Source organism: Physeter macrocephalus, chromosome 17 (genome assembly GCF_002837175.3).
Source record: "Physeter macrocephalus isolate SW-GA chromosome 17, ASM283717v5, whole genome shotgun sequence".
NCBI lineage: Eukaryota > Metazoa > Chordata > Mammalia > Artiodactyla > Physeteridae > Physeter > Physeter macrocephalus.
Window position 1 is genome coordinate 49,682,326 of NC_041230.1, and position 22,649 is coordinate 49,704,974.

Consider the following 22,649-nt stretch of genomic DNA (forward strand, 5'->3'; position numbering starts at 1 on the left):
TTGAACGGACCAACCATTTCTAGGGCTGTGGTTCTCTACGTTAATTCTACCCCAAGATGCCCAATGCCTCCAGTTTCTACCAGAAGCAATGTGAGGGAGGTTCAGACCCAGTTCGTCATACTTTCCTTCCATCTCCCCATTTTCAGGGTTTCCCTGCGTATTCTTTTTTTTTTGCGGTACGCGGGCCTCTCACTGTTGTGGCCTCTCCCGTCGCGGAGCACGGGCTCCGGACGCGCAGGCTCAGCGGCCATGGCTCACGGGCCCAGCCGCTCCGCGGCATGTGGGATCCTCCCGGATCGGGGCACGAACCCGCGTCCCCTGCATCGGCAGGCGGACTCTCAACCACTGCGCCACCAGGGAAGCCCCTCCCTGCGTATTCTTGATGATGGTAATAGAATGCTGGCTACCAGATACTGAGTTCCTAACTGATGTTTGGGACACTGGGCTGCCTTCAAGGCCTCACCTGTTCGAGGCCATCACTGTAGCCCATGACGGGTAGATCCAGTTATTACAAGTAAGGAAATGGAGGCCCAGAGAGGTTAATTGACCTGCCTAAAGCCACACAGCCTCATCCTAGGCTGAGTCAGGGTTTCAGACTCAGGCCTGTCCTCCTCCAAAGCCTGCGTTTACTGTGAGGTCTAAGCAAGAGGCTTGTGGGCCAAATTGGGCCTCTGGGTGTTTTGCTCAGCCTGCATGGTGATGTTAAAAATGGAGAAATTTTACCTGGAAATTCAGATAGCTTCTTATGAAAGGTGGAAGGAGCTGGAAGCTCTGGGCCCACAGTTCCCCGTGGTGAAGGTGGTTACCGGCTGCACAGTAGGGGCCCTGGTGTGCCAGGCTGCTTCTGTCCTTCCTTTCCTGTTGCCCTCACCCATCCCCCTTGGCTACTGTTCCAGTCTGCCCCTCAGGGCATTTGGATTTGCCCCCACCCCCCCATTACCCCTGAGCTGCCTTCTTGGGGGTGGTGATGGTCATTATCACTGCTGTTTACTGAGCACCTACTGTGCGCCAGCTCTATCCAGCGTGGCTCTTTTGTGCTTTGTGCTGCCAACAGAGGGGTGTCTTTGCTCTTTTCCCCAAAACTCTTAATGGTGCCTGCTACCCCTGGGTGGGAGTTGGGTGTGTTCAACTGAATCTGTGCTGTACCAGGCACTGGGATGGGTGTTGGGGGTCGCATTGTGCTATAGTCTGTCGTCAGTCAGGATGCTTCTGGGTGCAAGGGACAGAAACCAAACTCAGTGGCTGAAAGAAAAAAGGTGGAGATTTACTGGCTACAGGCTGTGAGGTGCTCAAGAGGTGAAACTGGCCTCCAGCACACTCGGATATAAGCCTCGTCTGTGACCCTCAGGAGACTAGCTCTGAGCATCTCGGTGTTACACTCCATTGGCTTTGTTCTTACTTTACCTTGAGGTGCCAGGACAGTGTCCACAGAGAGGATGAGTCCTGTGAGGTACTCCCACTGGCCCCTGCTTGAGCCCGGTAACTTGATTCTCATTGGGCACCTTCAAGCTGGCGATGAGGTTGGGGGTCACTGGAAAAGCATGGATGAAGCGGGGGGCTCCCAGATTGATACTCAGCTTATATACATCCACCGTGTTCTGCTTGCACATCTGTCCTCCCCATGAGATTGGAGGCACCCTGCGAGCTGGAGGTTTTCTTTTTTAGGAATCAATAAATGTTTGATAAGCACCTGCTGTGTGTCAGGTCTAGAAATTCAGGAGTGATAAAAACAGCCCAGCCCTTGCTCTCATGAGGCCAGTGGTCTGCTGGGGATGAGAGATGTCATCACAGGACTTACAAGTGACTCCCCTGCTTCCTTCCTCCCTCCCCCCACATATTTGTGGGGTACTTCTTCTGTACCAGGCGCCGTTCTAGGCCCTGGGAACATAGACTGACCTTCTGTATAGATTTCCACAGGAGGGAAGTGTCTGCTTCCAAATCCACGCAAAGAGACGAGGTTGTTGTCTGGGTGTGACTGGTGGGAGGCGTCCCTCAGTGGGATGAGGGGCTTCATAGCGAAGCTAAGACCTCAGGCGCTGGTGTTCACTGGCTCATAGCAACACCCTCCGGGAGGCTGGAAAGCACAGCTCATACTCCAGCCCTGTTCTCCCCTTTTGATTGTTCTGTCTCCCAGGGAAGTTTTGGCTTGGCTGTTCATATTTTCCCAACCATCCACTTCTTTAGTTTCTTCTGGGTGCCAGACACATTGCAAAGGGCTTACCCTGGGTTACCTAACGGATAGCGGTCCTGACACCTTGAGACAGAAGCTATGCATCCCCAGATCTGTGGATGATGAAACTGAGGCTGAGGGAGGTTACCTGGGGAAGGAGCCAGAACCTGACTGATGCTCTTAACCTCAGTTCCCCAGAGCCTCCCTGCCCTGTGGAGCTTTTGTATAAAGTTTTAAAATTAACTTTTAACTACCTAAGTATTATTAGCCTTATAAAAAATTAAGATACCGCAGTGAAAGCTAAAGCCCCCTATGGTCTTTGCCATCTCAATCTTTGTTTTGGTAGAAAGCACAGTTTTATAACTGGTGTCTCCATCAAGACTCCAAAAGAAGTTTTTTACATCTATATGTATGTCCCTGTGGAAAATATATAGCGCCATTCTGTTAGTGGTATTTTGTTCCATTAAAAAAAAATACAAATAGGATCATACTGTAGTTTCATTCTGCAGCTTGTTTTATTTACTCAGCAGTATTTCTTTTTTAAAATAAATATTTAATAAAATATCATTGCATGTAAGCTACTGAAGAAGTAGTCTCCTAGCATTTTTTTTTTTTTTTAAATAGGAGTTTTGGAAGAAATGGCTTAACAGGATGTATTTTTTAAAACAGTAAAAAATGTCTGATAAGGTGCAAAATTTTTAAAAGATAAGTAGTTTGAGCATAGTAACTCTTTCTGTTGCAGTTTTAAAGATGCTCTTGGCTGTAAAGTTAGGGTCAAACTTACTTTCACAGATATTTCTATTCTTGCTGATAAAAGCTAGTAAGACTGAGGATTCTGTTCTCTTTTGGATTTTTTTCTGCCTCGTGTTTCAAATAGGTGAGGAAATAAAAGATTTGTTTCCCCTTTTGGAAAAAAAATTCCATTTGTGCACTAGTTGGACCACTAAAGATAAGATTTAAGGATTTGGGCATCAAGTCCCAGAGTTCTCGAGTAGAGATGGGCTAACGTTTCCTATAAAGGATCAAAGGATAAATATTTTAGGCCTTGCAGGCCAGATGGTCTCTGTTGCAACTGCTCAGCTCTGCCGTTGTGGAGTGAAGGCAGCCACAGGCAGTACATAAACAGATGAACATGGCTGTGCGTCAATAAAACTTTATTTACAAAACCAGGAGGGGGGTGGATTTAATCTGTGGGCCATAGTTTGCTGGCCCTGATTTGGACACTAGGGTGTTCTGTAGTCAAGCCCTGTAGTTGGGGAGGAAGGGAAGGGCAAGAGGAGCCATAGCTGTTGAGTCACTCTGAAGTGTTTCTTCGGAGGTACCGGTTCCTCTGTATCTGTTTTGCAGAGACCTCCATCATTGTATTCCATGGGAGGGCTGTGTGCTCTTCATTGCTTTGGTCCCCTAGGATGGACGACTAGGTTGTTTCTAATTGGTGGGCTTATATGGCCACCATCTGGCTGCCAGGATGTCAGCACCATGTGGTCTCCCCGCCAGGGCCAGGGGCAAGGTGAAGCACTGTCGCATCAACCGGGACGGCCGGCACTTCGTGCTGGGCACCTCCGCCTACTTCGAGAGCCTCGTGGAGCTGGTCAGCTACTACGAGAAGCACGCACTCTACCGGAAGATGAGACTGCGCTACCCCGTGACCCCCGAGCTCCTGGAGCGGTACAACATGGTAGGTGGTTTGACTCACTCGAGATTTGGTGGAATATCCCGTCTGAGGTTACGATTCATCCGTTTGTTCATTCAGCAAACCTTTCTTGAGCACTTACGTCTGTCCCACACGGCTCTACGTCCAAAATTGCACAGCGTGGACAAAGACCCTGCCCTTGGGCTCTTACAGTCTAGTGTAGGGGAGACAGACAACAAGTGAAATTTCAAAAAATATACAGAGCATGTATCAGCTGGCGGGTGATAAGTGCTATGGAGAAAAACGCACTGAGCAGGGGGATAAGTGGATAGAGTGATGGGGAAGGGGCTGCACTTCTCAAGGGTGCTCGGGAAGATCTCGCTGACAAGGAGACATGTGGGCAGACACAAGAGGAGGTGGAGGAGGGAGCCCGCAGCTATGAGGAAGAAGAAAGAACAGCCAGTGCAAAGGTCCTGAGGTGAGAGCGTGCCTGAAGGCACAGAAAGGAAGCTGCTCTGGCTGGTGAGTGAGCCAGGGCGGGGGCAGAACTAAATAAGGATAGAACTGCGTGGTGTAGGGCCACCGTGAGACACGGGCTTTTATTCTGAGCCGTTGGAGGGTTCTGAGCAGAGAAGACAGCCGATCTGATTACCATGTCTCAGTTCCTATCAGAGTCATTAACTTATTGAAAAGAGATTTACTGTGCACCAGCCATGTGCCAGGAACTGTTCTAGATGCTGGGAGTATGGTGCAACACCGTCGGCCGTTGGGAGATTTAGGCTCTAGAAAAGGGAGCTGGGTGACACGCACACACCGGGCAGGGTGAGTTACAGTGAAGAAGAGAAAACAGGATGGTGTGCTAAGGGATGGGGCACTTCGTTAGATTGGGGCCACAGAGGTGGGAGCGGGCCTCCTGCAGAGGGTGAGAAGGGAGCCCAGGGAGCGGACTGGCCGGGAAGCTGTGCAGGAGGCCAGTTCCGGGGGTGGGGGAGCAGGCGTGCACGAGACAGAAATGTGGCTGGTGGGGCTAAAGGCGAGTGAGAGAGGCAGAGGAAGGGCAGGAGGGATATTCAGTGTGTGCTGGTGGAGGTTTACCCACCTCTCTGTGAAACGAAGCCCTGGTTTGTGGCATTTGCCAATTTCTGTGGTGTAAATACTCCCACGGTGGCCAGTGTCAAGCTGCTGACATTGAACGTGGGTCAGGAAGAGCGGTGAGCTCGCTCCAGCACACCACTGGATCTCAGGGTGTGTGTTTTTTTTTTTTTTTTTTTTTACAAAGGAGCACAGTGTCTGGCACAGCGTAGGCCCACATGGGGGCCGCTCTCATTCTGGGGTAAAATTTCCAAGTTTTGGGGAACTTCTTAATAGCTTTTTACTGTCTCCACCTGCAAGGTGAGTAAACTATGAGGTTTCAGCTCTTCTACTAGAGGGCAGGAAACCACAAGGATGCCTAGCATCCTTGTTCTAAGTAAGGGCTGTCCCGGGAGCTTGGATGGCTCCATTTATTTTTCTCTGTTCTTTTTCAGGAAAGAGATATAAACTCCCTCTATGACGTCAGCAGGATGTATGTGGATCCCAGTGAAATCAATCCTTCCATGGTACAGTGCCGAACTTCCAATTCACGCTATTCCTTAGTCACTAGATTGACATGGGGTCCACCCCCCAGTTAAAAGAGGGTGAGGGAGCATTTTGGAAAACTTGGCCCCCCAAAATGTTTTTTTGAGAAGAAAACGATGATTGACAATACGACATCTAGTTTCAGGGAAGAGGTTAATAGAATTCCATCCAAACGCGGCTGCGTTTTGCTAATATCCTGAAGTTTGATGAACCACCTTTGGGCCACACAGCTTCTAATTTAAAAGTCTTTCAAATGTTTCTTGCTAAGTGACTGAGCCTGTGGTGTTCATAAATTCCATTTGGTTCAGTGACCTCTTTGCAGTGCAAACGGTATCTTACATTCCCAGCCCAGCTGCTGTGTAATTGCATGCAGGTGGGCCTGGATTTTACTGTTAGCCTGCAGCTCCTGGTTTCATCTCAAATTTAGTTTGAGCCTTCAGAGGAAGAATGGTGGCGAATTTTCTGTTTGGGGGGCTGTCTGGTACCCGATTAGTGTACAGTTCTCACTTAGGAAGGGGCCCTGCTGGTGGGCTCTGTAGAAATCCAGAGAGAAATCTGTTTAAACTTATAATCCTTGGCCAATGCAAATCCCTTTCAGCAAGAAGTGAAGTCTTGAAAAGTTGTGGGTGAATGGAACTGGGTGTGAAAGGCATTAGGGGACTTGGCTGATTAGCAAAAACTTTTATTAGAAGTGACAGATGCTTTGGTTATGAGAATGACATGGCCTCGTGTCAGCCAGGTGTCAGGGTTTGGTGGAGGCCACGGTAAACTGGGGACACAGCCCATCTCAAGGGCAGCCGGCCCCCGTTAGGAGTCGATGGCTGCCTTTCCAGAGATCAGGCTGGGTCTTCTGATTTCTCAAGACAAGCCAGTAATCTGGATGTTTGATGTGAAATCTCCCCATTATAAAATCCTGGCAACTAAACCAAGTTGTAGAGAAAGTCTTCCTACACTAAGTGAGCCAAGTAAAGCATGATTGTATGCAGAATTTGATCACAAGCTGCCAGACCATGGTGAGTGCTTCAAAATAAAATTATTACCACTGTGATTGAAAAAATGGTGTAACAATTAAAAAAAAACACTTTGAAAGCAAGAAAAATAATCAGCCCTGGTCTCACCATCCTAATGCAGTAGCTGTCTGCATTTCTGGGTGTTCTGTCCCTTCTGGTCTTTGCTCACATGGAGATGTATTTTATAGTCACCACCACCAGCACCTGCCATTTTTATTCTGCTTTGTTCACCTGCTGCTTGACCACAGGTTGAGTTTCTCCACTGTTAAGCTACTTAATGACCATTTTTGTTTCACCTGGTAGGCCAAGCAATTTAGATGAAGTAAACGGACTGGAATTTTAACTTAAAAAGAGAGTGTGTTTTATGCTGTAGAATATTCTGGGTAACTGTGCCCATTTAGCTATGTCCCCATCAATGGCCATTTGGCTTGTTTCTAGGCTGTGCTCTTCTCATTAACACTAAACTGAACTTCCTCACCTGTGAAGCTTTTTATCTTTTGCTTTATGTCCTTAAATGAGTTCTTAGAACTGGAGTGATCAGATCAGTAATAACAGCTAACACATACTGATGACCACATAGCGAGCATTGTTCTAAGCACATGATGGCTCATTAGTCCTCATAACAGCTCCAGGCATTAGGTACCATTTTTGTGCCCATTGTACAGATGAGGAAACTGAGGTACATAGAGGTTGAATAATTGCTGAGGAAGGTGTGGAGCTGGGATTTGGATCCTCCCAGGAGTGCACTCTTAGCCAGTTTGCTGTGCCACATGCCTGCTTGGTCATCCAATGGCGGTTCATTTCTCTAGTTCGTGAGGGACCTGACATGAGGACCTCTCCTGCCATCTGTCAGGCTGGAGACTTGCTCCTGTGGAAGCCGTTATATGGCACCCCCCTCTGCCACTGGCTATACCTTCCTTGTGGCCTTGGAGTCTGGCAGTGACTTATAGAATTTCATGGGGAAAGATGTGGCTCTGGTCCTTAAGTCTGCCCTTGAAGCAGGATGCACGGGTAGTGCCTGCACAGTTTGCAGGTCGGGGAGTCAAGGGCGAAAGCTCTGGCTGGAGGTTCCTATGGCAAAGCTCGTAAAACCCACATTGCTTCTTATGGAACATCACGAACTATGGCAGTAACTCATATTAATGGGTTCTTTCTCTGCTCAGTCACTTACCAGTTGGTTGACTTTGGGCAAGGATGCTTCATCTCTGTGTACCTCTACTTCCTCATCTGTAAAACAGGATATACTCTTACTGCTTACCTACCTGTTAGGGTTGTTGTGAGGATTAAAGGAGATAGTATAGATGAAAGGCCTAGAACAGGGCTTTGACTGAGAAATGCTGTTGTCATTTTTATCCTTTCATGCATTATCTCATTTAATAGTCTCAATGACCCTGTGAAGTATGTAAAGTTTTCATTCCTATTTCACCGATGGGGAAACTGAGGCTGAGAGAGCCTCAAGATTATATAGCTGGTAAGGAAGGGGCAAACCAAGGATTTTAACCCACGTGTCTGACTCCATAGCCCATGGTCTGAGGAGCAGTTTTATGGATTCATTCCTTATAAAACCCCCATCCCCATTTCCTTGGGTTGGGGGAGGGGCAGCTGCTGATCTAAACAGGCTGGTGGTTTCTGAGGTTTTCCTGTTAGTGTTTGCTTGATGTGTGGGTGTTCATGTTGTCATTGATTTATGCTTGCAAGCAGCCAACATTAAAGCAAATTCACTGAAGAGAAGTTTTGTCCTAAGTTCTGTCTTGTTTCTGCCAGTGCAGAGACCCCCTTTTGGTGAATTTCATGGAGGAGCACCTCAGTTACTCTTGCAAAATGTCAGCATCCTTCAGGAGCCTAGTTAGGGGATCACTGGCCTAGATAAAAATGCTGGTGAGGCTTGGGCATGTCCAGAAACGGTGTTGAGCTTGAACTTCGGGGAGGACGGACTTCCGGGAGCATAGGCACCGAGGACTTCAGAGGAGGAGGCTGTGGCTTAATGTGAAAGGCATGTCCTTACCTTGTTGAGGAAATCGAGCAATACTGGCTCACTCTGAGGTGCCCTAGGCTCTGACTTAGGCCAGTCCCCATCCCCACCCCCTGGTATACGTCCTCGGGGCCGTGGCTCCCTGGCAATGCCAGCCCTTCACCAGCAGATGGCGCTGTAACCTTGGACTAAAGCCTCCCTTTTTTTTTTTTTTTTTTTTGCGGGACGCGGGCCTCTTAACTGTTGTGGCCTCTCCCGTTGCGGAGCACGGGCTCCGGACGCGCAGGCTCAGCGGCCATGGCTCACGGGCCAAGCCGCTCCGCGGCACGTGGGATCTTCCCGGACCGGGGCACGAACCCGTGTCCCCTGCATCGGCAGGCTGACTCTCAACCACTGCGCCACCAGGGAAGCCCCTCCCTCTCTTTTGAGAAGAACCGAATGTGCCAGAAAATGCAGCCGCCTCCTTCCGCTCATGTTGCCCGGCCTGACCTTTACCCTCTTGTTTTCCCTGAAAGCCTCAGAGAACCGTGAAAGCTCTGTATGACTACAAAGCCAAGCAAAGCGATGAGCTGAGCTTCTGCCGTGGTGCCCTCATCCACAACGTCTCCAAGGAGCCTGGGGGCTGGTAAGGCTGAGGGGAGCTGGGCCCCTTGAGTTGTCCCTTTTTGGTGGTGACACTCAAGTGCTGGTGGAGCTCTGACCCCTTTATCTGCTGTTCTGGGCTGGCTTTGACCTGTTGTACTTTCTGTGGGAAGGTGACTGATACATGCTCTATTCAGAAAAGTGGATAAATAACAATAACAATTATCATGTCCTTTATCATATCATCCCATCATATTATGTATTATTTTAATTATAATAGCAGCTGCCATTTCTTGAGGTCTTACTGTGTGCCAAGCACTATGCTAACTGCTTTCATACATTAACCAAATCCTTGTTACAACCCTGTAGAGTTAGGACTATGATTATCCCCACTTATAGATGCAGTGAATGAAGCTTTCCAAGGTGCAGCTACTAAACAGCACAAGCCTGTGCATTATTTTAAATTCAAATTCCTGTGCTATTGCTTAGTCCCGTGCCCTATGCAATGGCCCCATCCTGGATTGAAGAAGTACATTTTTAGGCCAAAGGCACCTGGGTGTTTGAGGGTTGAGTTATCTCTTCCCCTTTTTCACCCAGGAATAAGAATTCTCTGCCCATCCATAGGTCCCTAGGCAAGTGGGTTCATGGGATGATTCCTACCTTAGAGCCATAAGGACTTGTTCATAACCATGAGCACTTGCAGAGACTCAAGCACCTCACAAAATTGACACCTCCTCCTGTTGCAAGATAGCTGGACCTGACTTAGAAATCTGAATAGCAGCCTGAATGCAGCATTGTCAAGCACTGTCTTAAGCACTTCATTTGAAGTAATTCATTTAATGCGCACAGTGACCCTATAAGGTTGGTTCTGTGCTTACCTGCATTTTACAGACGAGGACACGGAGGCACAGAGAAGTGCATTCACTTGTCCAGGGTCACACAGCAGCCTGAGATTTGAAGCCAGGCCTTCTGACTCAAGAGGCCACACTTTTTACTTACTCATGTGCTAGATCCAGAGGTGTTCAGACTTTCTTTTTGGTTTTGTTTTTTTAATTTGGAGAACCCCCTCTTTCCAACCCATTTCTTACCCGGATCCCCAGAGATCTTGTCTCAAGATGAGTTAAGAGACTGGAGTAAGTACCTTTAGTGAGGGACTGAGGGTAAACCTTATGCCCAGCTGAGGTCCCCTCATTTCTTATTCTCTCCCTGGTGACAGTATTGCCACCTAGTGGGATGTCTGCCTCAGACCACATTTTTTTTGCATCGTCCCAGACTAGAGGACCAGATAATTGTGGTTCAAACCAGGATGCGTTTGAGAGTGGAGGGAGTGCAGTATTGATAGTACACCTGGACCACAGGTATAAACCATTCAGTTCTGGGCAAACGGTCCATACAGTCGCCCTGAATACAGCCAGACTTTGCCGGAGATGGGTCTGGAGAAACGAAGGTGAAGAGAGTGTGAAACAGGCTCACAACTGGCAATTCTGTGTTTCCACCAGGTCGTGGGACAGTCAGTCCTCTCTGCTTATTCAGGGTAACAAACATCTGTTAAGTGCCCCCGAGTATAGATTTGATTAAGACCGAGAAAGGTCTCACGTAGAGGGGAAGACGGATGTATAACTGTTAAGTTAAATATAAGGCGCGGACTGGTTTGACAGCTGTGGGGACAGATGCCAAGGAGCACAGAGGAAGAGCACTCGGCCTAGGTGGCAGTCAGGGAAGGCTCCTTGGAAGAGGAAGGCCCCAGCTGAGTCTTAAATGGTTAGGAGCAAGCTGGCTATAAAGGGCATGGACCAAGGCATAGAAGTTAGACAGCATGGCAGGGCCACATGGGGAGGTGGCCACAGGTGGTCTGGAATGAATATCAGGTTCAAGTCACAGCGAGGTGGGAGTCGGGGTCCAGAAGTCCCTGGGGCTATAGCATTCCAGGCTCTGATCGCCAGGCTGAACAGTCCAGGCTTAATTTTGAAGGCCTCGGGAGCTATTGGTATGGTGGGGTCGGAGGTGCATTCTGGAAGGAGACCCCTGGCTGCAGAAAGTGGCCCACAAGAGGGGTCGGAGGAGGAGCCCTGCACGTCCAGGCACCGGACCTGGGGGGGACATCTTGGAGGGGCCGCCAGTTTGGTTGAGTCAAGACACGTACAAAAGTTGATGATGTCTCGTGTTATTAGTGTTGCTACAGAGGTGGGAAGGTCAGGGCTGGGGGGCACGATTTTAGCTGAGTAACAAGAAGCGACACTGTTGGTCGCTTAATAGGTACTAGGTGCTGCTCAAAGCTTCCAGTGTATGTTAACTCATATAGTCCCAATAAAATCCTCTGAGGGAGGCACTAGGATGCTCCCCGGTACCGAAGGAGGGTCTGAGGCACAGAGCACCTCGTAGCTGGTGGTGGAGCTGGGTTTGATTCCAGGCCGTCTGGCTCCAGAACCTTCCCTATCCCACCCCTGTCTCTAAATTCACAGCCCTCCCTGAAAGGGGGCTGGGCCTCCGCTAGAGCTGAGCTTTCGTCTTGTATGGCGTCTGATGTCCACTTAAAGCACTGAAACTTTTGACTTTTGGTGGCTTTGACCAAACACTAGGATCATGGTAAGGGGAGGACGTGACCCCCAGCACTCACTGCTGATTAAAAAAAAAAAAAAAAAGCAGAGGATCCGTTTGATCGACTCCGCCGTCACAGATAACGACCCCCTCCTCCTCCGGCCACTCGGTCACTTTCCACCTTCCCCCTCCCCCGTGGGCTGGGAGCTAGTGAGGAGTGATGATCATTACCACCGCTCGGCCAAGGCCCTCCGATCCCCTCTGTGTTTCCGTATAGGTGGAAAGGAGACTACGGAACCAGAATCCAGCAGTACTTCCCGTCCAATTACGTTGAAGACATTTCAACAGCTGATGGAGAGGAGCTGGAAAAGCAGGTGAGTCTCCATCGTTCATCACAGGGAGGCACCCGCCGATCCTGTTCCGGGGGTTCCACTGAGCCAGCTCCACATTTTGTACGCGTTGTCCTGTGTTCCCCAAGGAGTTCCCGAACAGGGACAGCAGAGTGACGCGGAAATTGGGACTGTCCCTCGAGTTGTGGGTGAAGGTCACTGACACGACAGGTTTAAATCAGGCTGCGCTGGGCTGGAAGGCTTTGCATATGCAGAATTCCCTCCGCAGTGAAAACGGCCACGGCCATGTCCTTTGCTTAAAGCGGCTTGCGAATGAAACATTTCGTTTGGCCATCCTGACGTTCAGAACGTGCTTGGTGTAAGCAGGCTGGCCCAAGGGAAAGGGGAGTCGAGGCCCTCCTGGTGACATTGCAAACCTGGTTTCTGTTCCCCGCTGCCTCTGTTGCTCAGAAGGCTCGAAGAGCAGCTACTTTCAGTGTGACAGCAGTGCTCCAAGGCTGGAATCTTAGACTTTCTTCTAAGAGACTGGGGCACTTTAGGAAGGCTGCACGGAGAAAGAGGCCTTTGAGTGTTACAAGGCAAGTTAGAGTTCGGCAGCCAGAGGCCAGCAGAAGGGAATTGCAGGTGGGAGGTACAGCCTAAGCTAAGGTGTGGTAGTGGAGACAGTTTTGTTCATTGCGCGCTCGGCCTGAGGCAGAGACATGAACGCCCCCCGCCCCAGCTGTGTCCATCCCGCATTGGGGGAGGGGTGGGGTAGTACACGTGACGGGCAGATACACAGTTCTTGCAGCTTTCCCGAGACCAGGAAACTCCCCACCTCACCTGACCCCTGGGATGGTTCAAATCGTGCAGCGAGAGGAAGAGCTGGAAGACTGAGCAGGGCCCGGAAAGCCTTGAGGCCAGACTGCAGAGCTTAGGTGTTGCTCCCATAGGACACAGGGAGCCACAGAAGGTTCTTGAGCTTGGAAAGGAGGCCAGTCCCATTTCCTGATAATGTCAGAAGAAAGGGTCTAGGGTGTTTCCGAAACCAGATCCCTGGAAATGCTTCGAAACCTGCTCTGGAATTGACAAGGCGCCGCTTCGCAGATTGGAAGATGAAACGCTGAACCTGCCGGCACCTGCCCGCTGCTGGGTCCCCATCAGCAACAGGCTGCGTTATTTAGCTCTCTCCCCGTGGACGTAGCCTGTAATGAAAATGCATTTTAAACAGTTCCACAGGCAGTGCCTCTGCTAAACGGTCTGTTTTGGAAACTGGTTATCTTTTCATTATTCCCTTTAAGATGCATGTGAGTGATGTCTTGTTTCTTCACAGATTATTGAAGACAATCCCTTAGGGTCTCTTTGCAGAGGAATACTGGATCTCAACACCTATAATGTTGGTATGTGCACACATGGTCTCAGCCCAGTTCCCACCCAAATCTCCCCCCAGCCTGGCCTCCGGACTGCCCCACACAGGGGCTCAGCTGTCCTGGGTCCTTCTAGCTTCGACTTGGATGCTGAAGCTGAGTATTGGGCCAAGCTGGTCAATGACTGTCATCTTACATCTCGACTGCTATGCTATTAACATCTGTAAAGCGCTGTATAATCTGGTGTTATTCTATACCCTGGTGCGTCTATATTAAGTGCCGGACTAATGTTGGCTGTTGTTATTCCCAACATCATCGTCCTCAATGCCGGGGTCTCCCATGCTTTTCTAGGAGGAGCTGAGATGTTGGCTGGGCTGCAGTGGAGCACAGAGTTGGGGGTGTCTGGTTCTTGGCCCAGCTCTGCCTCTCAGTTGCTGCGAGACCCTGGGCCTGTCATTTCCCCTCTCAGAGCTGCAGCTTCCTGGCAGCTCAGCTGGGCGTCAGGAAACCTGGCCTCCCCCTCAGAGTCTGGTGCAGGAGGGAGCCCACAGCATCAACCGTGGTGGCAGGGGTGTGATTTGCTTGGTGCTTCCTGGGCCTTTTAAGTGAGCATATAGCAGCTTCCAGATGAAGGAGCTGAAGGCAGTGAGGAGAGACTTTCTGGGCAAGAAGCCAGAGCACCTTTCTTCTCTGAGCAGCCCGTGTTTCCAGAGCCGGCCTCCGTGCCCCCTGCAGTCCGTCAGTCCACGAGCCTAGGCAGGTGGGCGAAGGATTCTTGGTTCCAGTTCCAGTTAACAGATGAGAAAACCAAGCCCCGTAGTGACCACAGAAGCTGCCTGAGCTTCCACTGCGAGTTATCAGACAAGCTGGGTCTGGGGCACTGGGGGCTCGTGCCCTCGCTGCTGTCACCCTTTGTATCATCCTGCGCTGAATTTGCACAGGCACGTGGCTCAGGGTGATGAGGAGGGAGCTTGGAGGCAGGTCTGACTTGAGCCTCAGCTTTGCCACTACCAGCTTTGTGACCTTCCATGGGTTACTCTGCCTCAACAAGTCTCCGTTTCCCCTCCTGTGAAATGGGCAGAACAGGAGTAGCACCCCAAAAAGCTGTGATTAGACTTAAATAAGATACAGAGCAGTGCCTGGCACGTGAACCCAGAGATCTTTGCTGATGGTATCATTTGGCCGATAATTTCTCCTCTCGTAGCCTTCATTTTGTCTTTCCAGAAAATACTTTCCCTGTAGAGAGAACCTATTCCGTGCCTAGCTGCTCACGGCTGCTGGCAGTCCGTGGCTTAAGCTGATCACTCCAATCTCTGCCTCCATCTTCAGCGGGCAACTAACGCCCCTGTGTCTCTGCCTCAAGTTCCCTCTCCTTCCTGTGATGAAGGACACTGGTTCCTAGATTTAGGGTCCACCCAAAATGCACGGATGATCTCATCCTGAGATCGTTACGTACGTCTGCACAGACCCCGTTTCCAAATAAGGTGACATTCACAGGAACTGCGCATTAACACATGGACCGCTACCTGATACAAGGCAGATGTCCCAGTCAGCGCCGACTTTGACAGCGATGGTTGGGTTGGGGTCATAAGGGAAGTGGCCTGGGGAAGTGGAAATCTGGTCTTCTTTGGCTTTCCAACAGGCTGATCGGGCCTTTTGTTATCTTTCCCCAAGTAAAAGCCCCACAGGGGAAGAACCAGAAACCTTTCGTCTTTATCTTGGAGCCCAAGAAGCAGGGTGACCCTCCGGTGGAGTTTGCCACAGACAAGGTGGAGGAGCTGTTCGAGTGGTTCCAGAGCATCCGGGAGATCACCTGGAAGATCGACACCAAGGTAGGCCTTTTGCTCACCTGGGCTCAGGTGGGCCTGGTATTCTCAGGCTTGTGGTACTCTGCTGAGGTGGGGTGGGTCTGGGCTGCCGGAGGAGCAGGCCCAGCGGCCCCACAGAGTTCAGGGGGCAGAGGGGGGATGGTTCAGAGGACAGGAGCACTGCGGAGAGGAAACGGGTACTGGAGGTCCACCTGCGGAGCTGGGTCTGGTTTGAACCTTTGAAGGCTCACGGTGTGTGGAGTGACCCTTGATGTTTGGGGCCTGTCGGGCCCTGTGTGTCTTAACAAGATAGTTTTGCCTTCCTCATTTGGAATGTTTTCTTGTTTCTAAATACTGTTCAAAGCAGCCTGGATCCTTCTAGCGCACGTTCACTGAGCTCACCTGTCTGGAGTGGAAAGGGCCCTGGGAATACTGTAATCGACAAGACACAGCCCTTTCCTTCCAGAAGTTTGTATCCTTGTTGGGGGGACTTCCAGTCTAGGTGGGAATGAGCTTTTGAGGGTTTATCCTCAACGGAGCATTAGAGTTTGTCTGGAGGTCTTTTGAAAAGGGCGAGGTTCTAGGTAGGAACAGGAGGTTTAGAATTAAGCCAAGTGGAGTTTGCACCCTGGCAGGGTTGGAGCCTGGGCAGGTAACCACACCTCTCTGGGCCTCAGTTTCCTTGTCAGTAAAATGAGGCGCCAGATGCCTAACTCACACGATGAAAGGAGATGACGCAGAGAAAGTGCTGGCCCAGAGCCTGACACACGGCCAGGGCTCAGGTCGCCACAGGATTTAATCATCACGCTGTCTTCATGCCAGGAGGACATGGGGAAGTGTTGCTGTGTCTTGGATGACGGAGCAAGGTGCTGTCTGCTCTTTCTTGTGGCCACGGAACTGGGAAGAAATTCTAGGGTTTCCCATGTACCCAGTTGCTTCTAGGGCCAATCTTGACCCAAAGGACTGGTTTTAAAGCTTTCTCAGGACCTCCTGGACCCTTGTGACCTCTGCTTGTCATTGATGAGTCTCCCTCCTCCTCCAGTGTACTTGGCTTGATTTTTTCTTCCCCCTGTGGGGGACTTTGCAACTTGGCCAGGCTCTGGTCACCAGAGGCCCCTTGACCCATCCTTTCGACACCCTGGAGTAAAGTCCTCTTCTTTAGAAGACTTTGTGCAGAGAGCTGTGCAGATGGACGCCCTCCCTGGCAGGCCCTGCCGTCTCTCCCCCGTCCCAGAATCTAGTCAGAGGCCCTACATGTGGGTCCTTACTCTTTGCAAGACCTGTCACGTCATCACATCAGTCACTTGGGATGAACCACGAGCTTGTGGCCACCAAGGCTGTTCCCACGTTCCCCCGTGGGGCCATCTCATCTGCCCTTGGCGCCTCCGGTGCAGTACAGCTCCGAGGCACAGGGCGTTGCCACCGTCCTGGGGTCCATGTGAAAGATAGTTTCCTCCCGTCTTCTTCTAGGTGTGTTTTCATTGTCAGTTGAGTGGCTGGCATCATGATCTGTGTGGCACCATTTGCCAGCATGTGACTGTCCTGAGCATATTCTAGTATTGGGGATTCTAGGCCCGTCTAGGTGAGAATGGAGAAAAACACGAGTGAGGAGGAAGCCTTTAGCGACCGTTCCCTGGAGACTCTATTCTCAGGCACTCAAGCCCCACCTGAGTGTGGGGCTCGGAGCGAAGGGGCGTGGCGATGACACCCTCGGCCTGGTGCTTCCGGGCTCTCTCCCTTTCTCTTAATGGAGGACAATGTGACTTCACTTGAAGGTGGTCGCCCTCATTCCCCAGCACGTGATGGTGTCTGAAACTAAGCCTGGCTCCTCAAGGCTGCTGTTCTCTGCCTTGGATCTCCACTCCTTTTTAATTAGCTTTTACATCTGCTTAGTCTTATCACATTTCACATGAATGTTAAAAAACAAAACAAAACGGGAGTCAGCAGAATTGACAAAGGTTCCACTCTGAACACCACCAGCAGTAGGGCTGGCCGGTGTAGGAACAAGCAAGGTGGATCCATCCGGCCCCTGGGAAAGCACGAGATGTGCTCTCAGCTCACTGCCAGGAGCTCCTCCCCGGGGCCCTAGGAACCTGCTCGGGGCTCCGTCATTTTACATAATCTCTGGCTTCTTTCAGTCAAATGGCAGAAGACCAGTCACTAGGATCCATCTAGTTAGTGAGTTTCCGAAGCCTGACCACTGAAGTGTGTTGCGATTTCAAATTCTGGGATGGCCTATGGGCAAAGTCTGTGGGTCCGGAGAGTAACTGTTCTACAACTTTGCAGTAGCAACTGGTATTTCATCTTGAACCGATTCTGTTTTCTGCTGAGCTTGAGAAGAAAAGTGATGCCTCCTGACCCGTCGTGGCTCTGTGCCAGGGGAGGCCAGAGGTCCACACTTCGACCCAGCCGTGGCTCGGCTCAGCCCACCCTTACTTCAGGCGGGCGTCTTGTCACTAGAAGTGAGCTGTGCTGTTGCTAGGGCTTCCTCTCCCCAGATAACCTGCGGGGAAAATTGTGTCCTAAGAGGACAACGCCACACTGACATAAGGATTAGGAAAGAACATCTGAGGTTCGGGCTCAGATAAGGTGTCGGTCGCCCTGACGGCATCTGGCCACAGACTCTCTGGCTGACGCCCTCTTTGTCCCTTGCTCCGCGCCCCTCCCTCCCACACCGGCCCTTTGAGCCTCGCTGCCCCAGCTTGCTGTGTGCCCAGGGACGCCGAGGGCGTGTGGGAAGGGCTGCTGAGAGCTGGGCGCGCTTCGAGGAACTAGGGCGGATTTCACGTTCGGCTCTTCCCTGGCCACGTGGCGGCTGCCAGAGCTCGGGCGAAAAGCTGGTTTGCTGGTCGTGGCCAGGGTCCACTTGGGCCCCAGGACTGTCGTCAGCAGTCATGGGTTGGAGGCGTTCTTACAGAAGAAATCGGGCGCCCGCGCCTGCTTGTCTGAAAAGTGGATGCTCTTGTCCTGGGCCCGGAAAGGCATCTCTGGGGCAATCCGTGTCGCACCCCTTGTTTGCCACGTGATCGGCGGGGGCAGAGGCCTCCTTCTTTAATTCTCCCCGTAGCTCCAGGAGGTTAGGTCTTCAAGTTATTAGCCTCATCGTACAGGTGAGGAACCTGAGGCACAGAGAGGCTAGGTGAGCTGCCCCGTCGGCAGAGCCAGCGCATCGGGCCAGCGCTCAAACCCGCCTCGGAGCCCAGTCCCCACGGTTGTAACCACTGTGATGCTCCCGTCACCAGAAGACTCACCCCCTGCAGGGTCCTGCTCCCAAGGGACGTGTCTCAGTGTGGACGCTGGTCTGGACACTAGTGCTGAAAGGCACCAACGTAGGATGGTCGGACGAGAGACAGTGCGAGGCCAAGACCGGGTGAGGCAGTGGGCATTCTGGAAGGCTTGAGGGACGCAGCATCCCTTTCCCAGGCCTGGATGGAGTTATCCGGGAAGGCGTCCTGGGGAAGGAGTGATTCGGGCGGGCTCCAGAAGGAAAAGGGAGCCGATGGACCTGCAGAGGAGGGAGGAGGGTGGGGGCGGCAGGACGAGGAGCCAGGACGTCGTTGCTGTGGTTCGCAGGGGCCTGGGATGTGAACCCGGGGGCCTTTCAGAGAGGCCTCCTCCAGCACCTGGTGGCTGAGGGTGTCGAGGGGGCGAAGCAGAGTGGTAACACAGGTGAGGCCGATTGCTTAAGCATCTGGTCTCGGCCTGCTGTGGAGCCCGGGGTAAGCTACTCAGCCTCTGTGTGTGCTGTAATGTGGTGGAAGAGTGGAGATAAATTCTACCTCTCAGGGACGTGTGGGCTTAGGCATAATATCCATCAAGCACTTCGTGTGCACTGCCTGAAGCTAAGCAGCCTCCCAGATGGTGAATGTTATCATCTGCGAACGATATTCTCTTTAGGGTTCCCCTGCTCGGCCGATGGGGGGATGGGTCAGAAGTTGGTGAGGCCAGAGAGGGTTGTCTGGATTGCAGTGGGGGGTGAGAGCCCATCCTTACCTGGAGATGGATTTGACCGTGGGTCCTCCGAGGGCGAGTGGCTCCCAGGTCCTTGGTGTGTGGCCCGGGCCGTGGAGAGTCCTTTGCACAGAGCGGTGCACGTTGCAGGGAACAGCGAGTGAACACAAGGAGGCCGTGGCCTAGAGAGGTCCTGGGCTTGGAGAACGAGAATGTGATGAACTGTGACAGCGTGGTTTCACGAGGAGGCATAGGGCAGCGGGCCGAGAGCAGAGGGTTGACAGAGGGGTGGTGACAGGGGCGAGCCCTCGCTCCCCTGTATCCTCGAGAGTCGTGGTCAGAGACTGAGCTAGACCCCGATCCTGGGTGGAGACAGCTTGGTGGAGAATTTCCAAAGTAAGAGGACGGGCAGGGGAAAGGAGAACTTGCCACCACATTTAAGATGTGAGCGTGTGTGAGGGCCAAGAGGAGAGAAGAGGGGACCCAGAGGAGGAAGACGCCTGCCAGGTGCTGGGAGGATGGGATTTCGCAGGTGCTGGCTTGAGGGCTGAAACTCAAGACTGGCTCCACACAGGAGAACAACATGAAGTACTGGGAGAAGAACCAGTCCATCGCCATCGAGCTCTCGGACCTGGTCGTCTACTGCAAACCGACCAGCAAGACCAAGGACAACCTAGGTACCGTCCCCCGTCACTCTGCCCCCCAACCTCGGTGAAAACTCTTGATTCCATTTGAGTCTGGCGTTGTGAAAACCGTTCCTCCCCGTCTTAACTGTGCTAAATGGGAACCTCCCCTTCAGTTTGTCCTCAGGGCGAGGATGCTGGTGAAACAGGCCCTTCTGGTATCTTCAGAAGGCAAACCCTTTTAAAGGGTGGATTATTTTTTTTTTTTTTTTTTTTTTACTGCTGTAACGAGTTACTGCGAACTTGGTGGCTGAAACAACGTGTATTTATTCTCTCTCAGTCGTGGAGGCCGAGGTCCAAAATCAGTATCACTGAGCTGAGACCCAGGTGTCAGCAGGGCCCCACTCCCTCCAGAGGAGGATCTGTCCCTTGCCTCTTGCGGCTCTGATGGTTGCCGGCATTCCTTGGCTTGTGGCCGTGTCACTCCGGTCTCTACCTTTGTGGTCCTACTGCCTTCTCTTCTACGTAGTCAAATCCCCCTCTGCCTCTCAATTGTAAGGACTTTGTGGTTTCATTTAGGGTCAGGTAATCGCCCCCTTTCAAGCCTTTCAGCTTAATCAATCTGCAAAGTCCCTTTCCTATATAAGGAACACAGTCACAGGTTCCAGAGACCAGGACCTAGATATCCTTCGGGGCCATTATTTGGCCTGCTGCAGAGGATTCAAAAATAGATCTACCCCATCCTCCGAAGTAGCAAGTTCTTTCATCTAATAATGGTCCTGTTCATATTTTCTTCCTCCTTTTGAGCAACTCCTGTCTCTGATCTCAAGAATCTGTAATTCCAAGGCAGAGGACCAGAGAAGCAGCGTTAAGTGGTCACTGGGAGGCTGATGTCATAGCTCTGAACCAGACTTGGCCATGCTCAGCGTGTTAAGAGCTCTCCTACCACAGCTGGATGTGAAGCAGCAGAGCTTCATCCAAGCAAAGAATTGTTTGCGTTTTCCCATATGTCTCCTCCCATTCATTGTCCCCGCACCCACGCAGGCATCGCCTCTCCTGTCACATCCCTTCCTGCTGGCATTCGATTCTCCCTCCACCAGGATGCTGGGTTCACTCATCTTGTGCCTGCAACGCGTCTGATGAGGAAGCCAGATCCAGTGTCTGCACCTTCCACTCAGATCTCCTCCTCCCTGCTGATCCCATTCTCCCCACCCCTTTCTGTGACTGTACCGCTTTTGTGGTTTCTTGTACAAGGCTGCCGGTAGTTTTAAACAAAAAATAAATTACAATAATCCTAGACTAAAAGGCTGTGGGAACACTGGGCTCCCTGTTAATATCTGGGACCCCCCCCCCACCGGAGGGGAAGAGCCCACGGCAGAACCAATTATGGCAGTATCGTCGTAACCGCTTGCATGTCTCATCCGAGAGAGATTCCTGGTTTCATTTTACGACCTGCACATCCCGCCAGTACGTTAGGCGTTAAGAAAACGTGTGAGACACAGAATAAATGCGACTCCCTCTCTTTGTGCAGAAAACCCCGACTTCCGAGAAATCCGCTCCTTCGTGGAGACAAAGGCTGACAGCGTCGTCAGACAGAAACCCAACGATCTCTTGAAATACAATCAAAAGGGCCTGACCCGCGTTTACCCCAAGGGACAGCGGGTGGACTCCTCCAACTACGACCCCTTCCGCCTCTGGCTGTGTGGCTCCCAGATGGTGGCACTCAATTTCCAGACTCCAGGTAAAAGGGGGCCGATTGTGGCCAATAAATCTGAGATGACGGAGCATTATTCCAGGCACAGTCTGCTGGGGCCAGCGGCGTGATGTGGTGGCCAGAGCGCGTAGTTTGTCTTAGAAATTGTCCGGGTTCAGCCAGCGTGCTCGCGCGAGGCCCATGGCCTTGAACAGAGTGACGAAGGGGGGACCACCGGGCATGCCAGGTGCTTGTGTGACGGGCTCCGTGATGGCCAGTGACAGACGCGGAGTCAGTCCCGTTTGAGAGAGAAAGGACATGCATCCACACACGTCATTTGAAAGGCTCGGAATTGAGCTTCAGGTACGTGGATCCAGGTGTTCAGCGGCTGTCTTCCGGTCCCCTCTCCGGGCCCATCCTTCTCTGAGGGCTTCCTGCTCAGGCTCTCTTCTGGAGATAATCATATGCTGGGAAAAGCCCACATGCACAACTTCTTGATGCGAAGGGTGGCATTAATCACGGTGCTTTGCACTTTGGTGGTTATTTAAGCCTCTTTGGAGGACCTGTTTATCAGTAGTCTCCTCTGTACTTTGGTGCCTGCAGAGGGTTCCACTGTGCAGAGCCATGAGGTCTTCAACTGATCCCCTGCTGAGGCGCGTTTAGGTCGTTTCCCTTCATTTGCTATTACGGACGGCACTGCCCCCTGTAGCCTTACGCGAGCAGCTCTTCAGATACGGGAGCACATCTGTGGGGCGGAATTGTCAGAAGCGCAGGGTGGATCAAAGAGCGCGGGTCAGCCTGGCCCCGAGGAAAACCACTGAACACCTGCATCCAGGGGCGCCTGAGCGAAGACACTTAGCCCCCCTGCCCCCCGTGGGGACCGCGGGCGGGAGTGCGAGCGGGCGCGACGTTGACACCCTTTTCGGCAAAAGTTCACCAGCTTAGTTTTAGCGAAACTTTTCAGTCTTCGACAGGTGAAAACCGGTGTTACATCGTAGTCGCAGCTTCCCTTGCTGGTAACTTCTCTTTTTATGAGCAACGGTAACCACGTTTTCAGGTACTTAAGAAGCATCTGTGTTTTCTTTGCTGCAGACTTTATTCATGCTTCTTACCCAGTTTTTCTAAGGGGGTTTAGGTATTCACAGCACCCATTTATCAGATTTCTTAATAGCTTAAATTTATAGATAGATACTTACCTGTCAGTTGAGTTAAACTGATTTTTCTACAGCACATCAACTTTTATGGAAATTTTGTTCTATGTGGCAGTTTTCAGCTTTGAATACGTTCTGGATTTTGTATCTGACTTGGAAAGGTGTCCCCAGTCTGAGATTTTTTTAACCCCGTATTTTCTTCCAG

At 51.4% G+C, this 22,649-nt stretch overlaps 1 protein-coding gene across 1 annotated transcript in view; it reads left to right on the forward strand.

Annotated features, from left to right (window-relative positions):
* The window catches only part of PLCG2 (phospholipase C gamma 2), a 172,377-nt gene that overhangs the window by 110,437 nt on the left and 39,291 nt on the right, over positions 1-22,649 (forward strand). Inside the window, exons 20-27 of the mRNA XM_024124979.3 lie at positions 3,668-3,848; positions 5,330-5,401; positions 8,918-9,027; positions 11,800-11,896; positions 13,185-13,251; positions 14,893-15,050; positions 19,552-19,654; positions 21,132-21,341. Of these exons, the coding sequence (XP_023980747.1) occupies positions 3,668-3,848; positions 5,330-5,401; positions 8,918-9,027; positions 11,800-11,896; positions 13,185-13,251; positions 14,893-15,050; positions 19,552-19,654; positions 21,132-21,341 (998 nt within the window). The remainder of the gene's footprint in view (positions 1-3,667; positions 3,849-5,329; positions 5,402-8,917; positions 9,028-11,799; positions 11,897-13,184; positions 13,252-14,892; positions 15,051-19,551; positions 19,655-21,131; positions 21,342-22,649) is intronic.